Source organism: Trachymyrmex septentrionalis, unplaced genomic scaffold (assembly GCF_001594115.1).
Source record: "Trachymyrmex septentrionalis isolate Tsep2-gDNA-1 unplaced genomic scaffold, Tsep1.0 scaffold160, whole genome shotgun sequence".
Classification (NCBI taxonomy): domain Eukaryota; kingdom Metazoa; phylum Arthropoda; class Insecta; order Hymenoptera; family Formicidae; genus Trachymyrmex; species Trachymyrmex septentrionalis.
This window is the reverse complement of record NW_017304759.1, coordinates 267,866-279,156: the sequence shown is the minus strand read 5'-3', so window position 1 is coordinate 279,156 and position 11,291 is coordinate 267,866. Positions and strand designations below refer to the sequence as shown.

Genomic DNA, 11,291 nt, shown 5'->3' with positions numbered 1-11,291 from the left:
TTGACAAAGTTAAAGAAAGAGGTGAGCCGAAGGAGGAAAGTGATCTTTATGAAATGGAACTGGAACGGAATGCTCAATTCATGTATCCACAAATAAGAATCAATCACTCGGTGAGTGCACTGCATTCCGAAACCCATCGAAAAAGTATTGCAACTTTTTAGTAACCGACTGTAAAAAATAAAAAAAATAACAGATAATATATCTTTACTTCAATAATTTTTTATCATATAAGAGTGCCGCTAATATTATATTACAGAATATTACAATAAAAAGTTTTATAATACTAGTTAATTTTTTAAACACAAATGTAAGTCACAATATTAAAAGCATACTTTTAAAAAATTTTTTAAAATACAGTAATTCTCATTATTTTTTGGGTATTGGTGCAGTAAGCGCATCAATTATCATCTTTTTTCTTACTGTTTTTTCGGGTTCTGAAATATTTTCTAAATGTACGCGAATATAATTAGCAAATGACTGATCAATTGTTTTTATACTATCTGTAGTGTTTTTTTTCGTACTTTTGAGGAAATTCAGAATTGTTTTACTGATATTCGTCAATGTATCATCAATACTTTTTGAATCTTCAATTTTACGTCTTTTAAACCTTAAACCACTTATTTGTTTGGTACGGTTACTATCTCGATCATATACTTGTTCAAGATTCTCCATGTCTCGAGACGTATCTTGACACATATTAATAATTCTTTTCTGAGGCACTTTAATAGTATTTTGCTGCTCATACTCCGATTCGCTAGTAGATTCATTATTATTATCTTCATGTATTACTGCTTCTGTATCTTTTATGAATTGAAGTGCGTTCCTATTTCGTTCAACGTTGAAAAAAGTTCTAAAGAAGTAACAAAACATTTCTCAATTAAAAGAATTCTTAATAAAAAAAAATTATTTTAATTTTATAATGTAATATCACTTACCTTCTCCTTTTAATAAAATTGTCCAGAAAAGATAATTGAGTAAAAAATGGAAATGTTCTCCGTTTTGAACAAGTACTTCCACTTTTGGAATTATTTCTAATATTTCTTTTTTCACGACTATATTGATCTCTTAAAGAAGTACATCTTGTTTGACAATATTTAGGTGTGTATCGCTTACCTATGAAAAAATAAAAATTGTAATATTAATTTAGTTATTTGTAAAATCTAAACATACACTAATATCATATTACTCCATAGCAAAAAATGTTAGTTACATCACAATAATTATGGTGACGTGCGAATGTCTTTATAATATGTGTTATTTTGTTATGACAATCTCACAATGACATCATACAATATTTTCTTCCTGACTATAGAGATTCAATAATTGTGACGTGAATATGACCCTTTGCTATACGGAGCCCTGATAGCAAGCTGGTCAAAATGACGACAAAATGACGTAGCTTGTTACCAGGGGGTAACGTAGCTATTATTATAATAATGCAAAAGTATTAACCTAGGTTTTTTTGTTGCATAATAGTAGAAATTTCGAACCACGCATTTTCTTTTATCTGTTTATTCTGAAAATCTTTATGACTTTTATCATATAAATATCTTCGTTCCTTGTATAATTGTATAAGAAAATCGTCACTCTCTTTTCCTTCAATAACATTTTCAGATAAAGATTTCACACAATCAACATATGTAAATGAATTTAAAGTTGTGTAAGGATGATCTTCCATTTTACAATTAACTTCTAATATCACTGAAAGCATGTACAAAAAAATATTTTTATTAAATAATTGTTTTTACAAAAAGAATATTTCTAATAGCATTTTTTAATCGATAGAAAAACATTAAATAAGCTTATCGTGAAAATGTGAAATGAATTTGAAGTAACTCATTATTTTACAACAAATTATAAATTAATAAAAATTGCTATTAACAATATACAAAATTATGTATTATGTGTAAAATATATAATAAATAAATTTGCTGCATATATAAAGACTAATTTGTTCAATTAATGTAATGGGAACAGAAATGTCTAGTCATTTGAATTTGTAAATGCATATCGTAACATATTCAAGACAAGTATTTCTTTTTAAGATTGTATTTTAATATATACTGGCAGTACTAAAAATCTTTAAGTATCCCATTTTAACTTTCGCATTAAAATATCTCGTAAAGTATAAAAGATACGGGAAAGAGATACCAAATGTTTCAGACAAAAGTTGTATGACTTCGAAGAGGATATAAGACCATTGGTTTGACTTTGATTATCAAGATAAGAGCAAGGTTACTATGAATTTTTCAAATGAAACTCCCCATTTTTTTCATCATATATTCATGTAACTTACCTCGAGAGCGTTTTAAAAACTATTAATGAAGTATTTTTTTAATTAAATATAATAATATTGTAGGATATTCCTATATGTATTTATCTGGATCAATAACTTGCGGGACGGGACGATTAAAGCCGGCAAAGTTGAACGCTAATCGTAAGATATATTTATATGTGGGGAATACGATGATGACCCCGGGAAAAAGAATCAGTCGTCTCCGAATGAAAAGAGTGAAAAGTCGACAACGCGCCGTGTGCTGCAAGAGATTAGCGAAATTGTCCAAGTCCGAGATCCACGTTTATAATTATTTGTATAACACTATCCCGAATTTAATAAAGTACATTACTTATATGTATACGAGGGTCGTTTGAAAAGTCCGTGCAAAGTCACTGCTGATGGCACTACTGGCGTGTATCAAGGTTAGATTTAGTTAGTAGCATCTCTTGGAGGAACACACACCAAGTTACAGCCAGATCGGTCTATTTGTTTGTGTTTGGCATTCATTTGAATCGAGGAAGTCGAGGGGGGGTTTGTTTCTGCAATCACGTCCTCGTTTCCATAAAATCTTTTTCCCGCCAGCCATTTCTTCATATTGGGGAACAAATAGTAGTCCGAGGGAGCCAAGTCTGGAGAATAGGGGGGATGTGAGACGAGTTGGAACCCTAATTCCATTAATTTTGCGACCACAACTGCTGAGGTGTGAGCTGGTGCGTTATTGAAAATCACTCGACTTCCTCGATTCAAATGAATGCCAAACACAAACAAATAGACCGATCTGGCTGTAACTTGGTGTGTGTTCCTCCAAGAGATGCTACTAACTAAATCTAACCTTGATACGCGCCAGTAGTGCCATCAGCAGTGACTTTGCACGGACTTTTCAAACGATCCTCGTATAGTAAGTATATATTATATTGTGATATAATTTACTTATATGTATAAGTAAATTATATCACAATATAATACATATATATATGTGTATACTCGTATATACGTATATATTAGGGTGGAGTGGAAAACAATTTTTTTCGATTATCAAATTCTAATAATGCGGAAAAGTTGCCTACGTGGCCCAATAAAACGTGTACAAAATTTCAATTCAATCGGATAATTTCTTTTGTGTGCACCAAAGGCCTCAATTTTTAATTAAAAAGTCAAGAAAATTCAACTTTCTATCGTAGATTGCACCTTTTTTATTCAGCATTATGTATTTGTTGCGTAAATGGAGAAAAAAAAGAAACACTCGTGGGCGGTTTCGAACGACAGGAATGGCCTACGGGCAATACAAAGTATCTAAAAATGCAGCTTTTCGCCCACTTTCCTAACGGAGCAAGTGGCCCAGAACCCACCACGCGGAGGTGAATGTCGGATTCCTTTTTCTTGTTTTTTTTTTGTATTTTTATATTTTTTTGTATTTTATATTTAAAAAAATTTTTTTTCATTTGTTAATATTTTTATTCGCGAAAACAAGTAATTGCGCTCCTTATAAATGTGTAATGTATACACTTTACAGTGAGAACTGAGACTTCGTATAAAAAATTGGTATTGATTGACTTGACAACATTGTGCAACGAATGAAACCATCCCTTGCATCGCTGCCACACATTTGAGAAGATGCTTCAATCACGAGTTTTACCATGTGTTCAACTGCCTGGGTGTAGCAGGGAAGAAATTCCCAATCTAGAAACACGCTCTTCCTCTTACTCGACAATTTATCTGATAACACTTGATTTGTTACTTGGTTGAGAACTGGAAGCGACTTGATTTGAACAGAAGACCAATCAATTATTTTATAATAATCGTCTGCGGAGAAATTGATTTCCGGAAGGGATAGTAATTGTTCAGCACTTTCATCTGATTCTCGGTCTCGGGCTTGTAAAATTTCGGGCGTAATGCATCTAGACGGACTGTACGCCGTCATCATGGAGAGAACATTTTCCGGGAATGCGAAGAAAGCATTGCAATGGTGGCATCAACCACATGTAAGTATTGTTTTGGTAAGTACCGTGACTATTGTATGGTATAAAAAATACTTCATTTCGTCTTTAATAGAACTGTTGCATTTTATTGCAAACTACATCGGGGCATAGACCTTAAGTATGTACAGGGTGCGGCAGAGAAACTTACTTTTTTGAAAAACGCGCCAAACGGCAAGGGGTGAAGGTAGGAAGCTGGGAGGGGGTGCGTCCGAAAGGATAGGTCCTCAATTTTTGTTCCCCCCCACAGCCAGTCTCGATCATGCTTTGGACAAGAGAGCATCGCGCGTTTGCCGTCGAGGCATACTTTGGTAATGGCCGCTCCATTGTCGCCACTCAACGTGCCTTTCGAGCGCGCTTCATTATTCCTATGGGGTTATTTGAAGTCTATTGTTTACAACGATCGACCAGAGACCCTAGCTCACCTGAAGACAAACATTCGGAACGCCATCGCCGAAATACCGGTGGACATGCTTCAGAGAGTGACGCAAAACTTCAGAAATCGACTCAATCAGTGCATAGACAACGGCGGCCGTCATTTGATAGATGTAATTTTCAAAAGTGCATGAAAAAAAATTTGATGAGGTGATCTGTAAGAGGAAAAAAGAATTATACCGATATCTGCAATAGTTTCGTTTTTATTAACCTTTAAAAAAAGTAAGTTTCTCTGCCGCACCCTATACGTCTTTCAGCTTTGTCGTTGGTTTTTCAATGGACATATATAAACGCAATATTCTACTTTCACAGGTCAGCCAGCGAGCGTGGTTAAAGATACCTGGGTTTCGACAGTTAAGGTCATGTGGACAATTACCGGATTGAATTGCCTTAGAAATATCCAGTACTGGTCCTTACTCAGATCTACACTCAGATTTCCACTTTAGATAAACAGCAATCAATAGTCTTATAGGAAACGACTGGGGAAGGCTCTCAGTTTTGAAGTCGAACACCTATAGGTTCAGCAAATGACTTTGGTCCAGATATGGCTCCATAAGTAAACTGAAAGAAATTCCGAAATGAAAGCTTGTTATAGTGAAGAAGGCATATCATCCACTGGAGCGATCGATCACATTTTTTTTTGGAGGAACCTAATTACACTACCTTCTGCTCCCGTGTATTAACAACTATACACCATACAACCATAAGCTCATTCAAATCTATTGCCTTCAAGACCAATTCATAAATGCTGTCACAAATATCCTGTGCACTCTCTGATTTCGACCCTACGTGTCCTAAATACTTTGATCCAGGTTCGGATATTATTGAAATGCGCTTTTCTTTTACAGTGCGTCGATAAAACTTTGCTCCTTGCTTGACCTGAGTGAGTGTATCGTTTTTTCAACCATCTAAATACAGTGTTTTTAGGTAGTTTGATATGTTGTTGTGCTTGTATTTTCAACTCTTCCTGAACTTTATTCTTTTCTCATCTTATTTTACTTCAGTTTGTAACTAATTCTGGGGCATCTCGAGATACTAGTCCAATATTTTTAAGCACTGCAGTAGCTATCATTGCTGTTGCTTTATCACTTACGCCATACCTTTGACTAGTAAATGACGTTTCTCTCAAAGTCACGCAGACTTTTCTGGTGCTAAGTAAGAGTAATCAGAATCATATGATTCGCTTTCTGAAATTTCAGATTCAAGTAAACATGGTAAAGATTCTTGACGAGTGGAACAGGAAGGTGCTGTTGCAACTCGCCATCAGAGGTCCAACGGGATTCGTTCGGATTCGCATGAGCATTATAGCCACGCGAATTCCCTTTAAATAGGACACCAATCTAAATTCATTTCCAGGCGTCTAAGGCAGGTCCTACACTATATCGCTTTATTGATGAGTCTAGTAGTGTGGGACCGGGACGAAACGCCGCGAATAAAAGGTTCGCGGTCAAGCCTCCTTAGTGGACTTGAACATCATTCGTACAGATATCTACAGTTCATTTACTGATGTAGGTACTCGTCTATTTTGTATTTTGTCGCGATGATTAGTTCTTTCTATAAGCTTTATTGTTTCAGGAATGTCGACGCCTCTATACGAGGCATCCGACTGACTCGGGTCCTTCTCTGGTCATGAAGAAAAGCCTGTTCTTTCTGAGGAACTTTTCGATTCTTCGGACAAGAACAGGACTAGAAATTACAGTATTTGCATGCTGCAATGTCGAATAAATAGTTGACAATTGCTTTGAAGTCATTAATGTTTTTTTGTAAAGCTGAGATTCTGTTGGCTTTGTAAGTATACTTTATGACTTTTCTATATTTTTTATGATATTTTATGATATTTTGTACAACATGTGTATACAAAACAATGGGAATAGACGTCTTTTCATAAAGACTGATAATCTTTCTCGCTACCCTTTCACCCCAATAACTGAAAAGGATTTTCTGTTTCCCGAATCAATACCTAAAATACGCCTCTCATGAGCACAGCATGTGAGTACTTCCTTATAAGTGAAGAGTTGAGTGAGCCTTAAATCTTTTGGATTACCAAAAAGTGGACAGACAAATGTCTGACGAAAAAAAAATTTTGATTGAGCCATTCTTGAGGGCTTTATAACTTTGCAGAAAAAGAGCTCGATAGTGTAGGGTTAGCACAAGGGAAGAACAAGGAATAACAAAGTATCCACTGAGTTAGTGATAAAGCAATAAAAAGAGTTAATATTGTACATCAGAAAACGGAACTTGCACCAAAACTACACAATCTCTCGTGACGAAGTGATAAGACGAAAGACGCGGTGAGCATTACCGCAGCTTTACCATGACGCAAAAGCAAGCGCGCGGGAGGAAGGGAGGAAAGTGATTAGATACTAATATTCAACCCAGGCAAGTACTGTAATCTACATAGATGTTTCTTTACTCCATTTACGCGACAAACATATTATATAATGCTGCATAAAAAAAGGTGTAATCTACCAACGGTAGAAAGTTGAACTTTCTTGATTTTTTAATTAAAATCTTGAAAATTGAGCCTTTGGTGCACACAGAAGAAATTATCCGATCAAGCTAAAATTTTGTACACGTTTTATTGGGCCATGTAGATAACTTTTTCGCACAAAAAGTCTTATACCATTTTGTAATTTTCGGAATAGTTAACAAAATATTAATTACTAAAAATGGCCGCATTAGTCTTTTATAATTTTTTTCTCAAATACTATCAATTTTACAAAAAACTATCAATTTAAAAAAAAACTTATAAGAGATAAAAATTGTTTTTTTTTTTTCATAGAACTCTAAGAATTTTTTCAGAATTTTTTATCAACTTTTTAGTACTGCATTTTCTTATTTTTATTATCATGAGAAAATATGATATTAAAAAATTCTGAAAAAATTCTCAGAATTTTATGAGAAGAAAATAAACAATTTTTGTCTCTTACTTTTTTCTGTAAAAATGATATTTGAGAAAAAAATTATTAAAGACCAATACTCGGCCATTTTTATAATAATTAATATCTTGTTAACTATTGCGAAAATTGCAAAATGGTATAAAAATTTTTTGTTCCCTTTGACCCATTCTACGTCCCCAATGCGGCTCCGACCTTACTTAAGGGGCACCCTGCATAAATATTGAATATATAAATTATGTATATATAAAATACAAGGTTGATAAAAATTATATTTTAAACATGTTTTTTTATAATACTGTTTAAAGCATGTATGTAGCATTAAAAACATGTTTGAAAAAAATTTTTAAGAATAAAACAATGTTTTATTCTTAAAAAAACATCTCTTATCAACTTTGATAGAATATATCTATGTGTTTTCTTTATCTTATGTTCTTTATGATCTTTTCTGTATCATATGTATGACTTTATTCATATATCTAAAAAAAATATAAAAATAATTCTAAAAAGACATCTAACTGGGTTGTAATTATATAATAATTAATATCTTATACTATGACTCTATAATTTTAAACATGTTTACATAACCAATAAAAAATTTTTGAAAAATATAAAAGAATATAGGGAGAGTTCTCCTAACGCCGCGAATGGCACCTAATACCGAACATTAACTATATCTGTGATAGTTGAATCGCTATCGAGCTGTTATTCCGCGCAACCTGCAGAGGAAATAAAAACAAACAGCGATTAGATTTCTACGTGTTTCACTCGCATGTGCACAGCTAAGGAGATCGATTGATCGTGCGTTTGATGGGAAGCTATTACATCATATAAATTATAAATCATTATATCTACGAATTTGCATAGTCAAAGAACGTATGAATTGAGTTATATCTTTCGGTAAGTATTTTTTAAAGTATTTTTGTATTTTATGTATACAGTGCACTGGTTTTTTTCACAAGAAAAAATTTTTTAAATGGATTTACTGTCCCCTAGTTCCGGACAGAACGTTTTTTTTCTATTGTCGGACAATATAAATCTCAATCTTGTATGTTTCCATTTGTATTAGTGTTTATTATTTTAATTTCAATAGTTAAAAGATACAACTGCAACATGAATAAAAAAAAAGCGTAGAATGATAATAATTTGCACTTCGGAAAATTCTAACCAAAAAATGAGTCTAAGAGAAGCATCTTCAAGATATGGTACTGCAAGAAAGACTTTGCCTGACAAAGTGAAATATATAAAATCGGGTCAAGAAATTACTTTGCAGTCTAAACTAGATTTATCAAAACTTTTCCTCCAAATTCTGAAGAATAACTAATTATGTGAAAAACTTGGCTAATTATTATTTGCCATTAACAAAAAAGGAACTCTTTTAAAGCTAACTTATGATTTAGCAGTAGAACTAAAGCTTTCTCATCGTTTCAACACAGAAAAAAGTGAGCAAACATTTTTATTACGATTTTATGGCCAGACACACTGATCTTTCGCTAAGAACCTGAGTCTATAAGCTTAATATGAGCTGTTGGTTTTAATAAACTGCAAGTTCAAGTTTTTTTTTATTATTTTGAAAAACTCATGAAACAGTATAATTTCTCTGCTTCTAACATATAAAATTATGACGAAACGGGAATCAGTGTGCAGAAACATCAGAAAGTCTTGGCCGCGGAATCGGTACGTCAAAATTGGAAAACTCACGTCGGCTGAAAGGGGCAAGAATATTACCGTCCTTTTTTGCATTAGTGCGAACAGTTATTATCTCCTCCGTTTTTCATTTTTCCGAGACATAGAATGAATCAACGTCTGATGATAAATGCTTCTGCAGAGAGTGAAGGTGTTGCTCAACCAAAAGGTTGGATGAATAGCAAGTTTTTCCTACAATGGTTGCAGCATTTTACAAAATTTGTCTATCCATTAAAAGAGACTCTCGTGCTCCTCCTTCTAGATGGCCATAATAGATGGCATAATGAAACTTTGGATGTTATCAATTTTTGTAGGAATCATAATATTTATTTAATCAGTTTTCTATCACACACAACTCACAAGCTCTAACCATTAGACAGATCGTTTATGAAGCCTTTTAAAATTATTTATTACGAACATGTGATATGTGAATGAGAATAAACGCAGGAGCTCGAATAACCGACTATAACATTACAAGCCTTGTTAGAGAAGCATTCACTGAAGTTATTCAATTAGAAATAACATCTAATAATATTTAAATACACTGGAATTTATCCTTTTGATAAAAACATATTTTCAGATATTGATTATTTAGGTTGTAATATAACAAATACTCCATTAAAAGAAATAAGAGATCAACAAGATTTGATTTCTACGATGTCTCAAGCATCTAACATTCTTAAGGAGATAGATAAAGAGACACTAGAGACATTAGGTACGTACTTATCTACTAGTTCTGCTGCTAATATTTACAAAAACACTCTTAAATTGTTCCCGTTCCCGTAAAACTATACGGTGCTTCCTTTTCTGATTTTCTTCTCGATTGGTATACTACTATAAATTATATTATGTATTTTGATGCCCTAAATGATCGTGAAAATTACCGATAAGATCATTTAAGGCATCAAAATACATAATGTAATTAGACCTATTGATGCATGAACTGCACTTACTACGTAGTGACTGCACTCATAACCAAGAAAATCTGTCAGCTGCTTGCCGCACGTAAACACACGTGTGTTGTTATACAAACTTACAGACGTGTTTCTTCCTTCGTGTGATTTTCAATCGCCGAATAATTAATCGTTTATGATTGTCAGCGATTAATTAATAAATCGATTAATAAATTCCTCGTTCCATCAAGTGAGTGTAATCGAAGTGTCAATATGTTGAACGTGATAATTTATAAAAGAAAAATCTCATCGTGAAAACGTGTGACTTATTTATATTTACTTATTAATATCTACTTAAAGGCATTTAATATTTGAGTGAAGAAAGTGATTTACAATAAACCGTTGTGTCGAGCACTATTACGGTGCATTCAAATTTATTCCTCCGATTCAAGAAATTAGAGCAAAATGTAATCATTGAACATCTATAAAGTAATAACAATTTTATAATTAAGATAATAATAAGCTTTTAAAATGTATTTGGCTTACGTTTTTGTTTTATATATTCACACCTCTTTGACTGCTAAGAAGCGCGAGCGCGTTTCTCATAAGACTTCTCATAAGTATGTAATAATTGCTACGAGCGTAATAGCGCAGATAAAATTGTTAGAGAAATTTTTGTAAAAGTGAGAAATTAGGCAATAATTGCGTGCTACAAGTATTGTAACGCCTATTGACATACAATTAAGTCTAACAAGTTTTCGGTACATCGAATTGTAAGAAACGCTCTTAGAATTCGATTGAAATAATTGTTTGATTTGTATGTCAATAGTTTTAATTGCTTATCGCACGTAATTATTGTCTAATTTCGTTCTTTCAGTACATTTCTCTAACAATTTTATCAATGTAATTGAAAAATCCGATACACAAAGAATTCAATATTCATTTTAATTTCACTCTAATTTATGACTTAATGAAATTATCATATTTAAAGTATGTGAAAGACAAAGAGATAGTGTAGTAGAGGGGGAAAGTAAGAAGAAATGTTTTTATAGACGTGTGAATGCGTTCGATCAGTATGCCCTCTCCCCCCTCCCGCATAAAACGCTCGCGTCTAAAGTCACTATAA

The 11,291-nt window shown here is 33.1% G+C and overlaps 1 protein-coding gene across 4 annotated transcripts in view; it reads right to left on the bottom strand.

The window, feature by feature from the left end:
• Window positions 1-240: 240 nt before the first annotated feature.
• LOC108746202 overlaps window positions 241-11,291 on the bottom strand; it is a 27,617-nt gene continuing 16,566 nt past the window's right edge. For all 4 annotated transcript variants that reach the window (XM_018482822.1, XM_018482821.1, XM_018482824.1 and 1 more), the window contains 3 exons: window positions 1,453-1,701; window positions 936-1,113; window positions 241-850 (listed from right to left, as the gene is read on the bottom strand). In XM_018482822.1, the coding sequence (XP_018338324.1) occupies window positions 367-850; window positions 936-1,113; window positions 1,453-1,701 (911 nt within the window). In that variant the 3' untranslated portion in view covers window positions 241-366. The remainder of the gene's footprint in view (window positions 851-935; window positions 1,114-1,452; window positions 1,702-11,291) is intronic.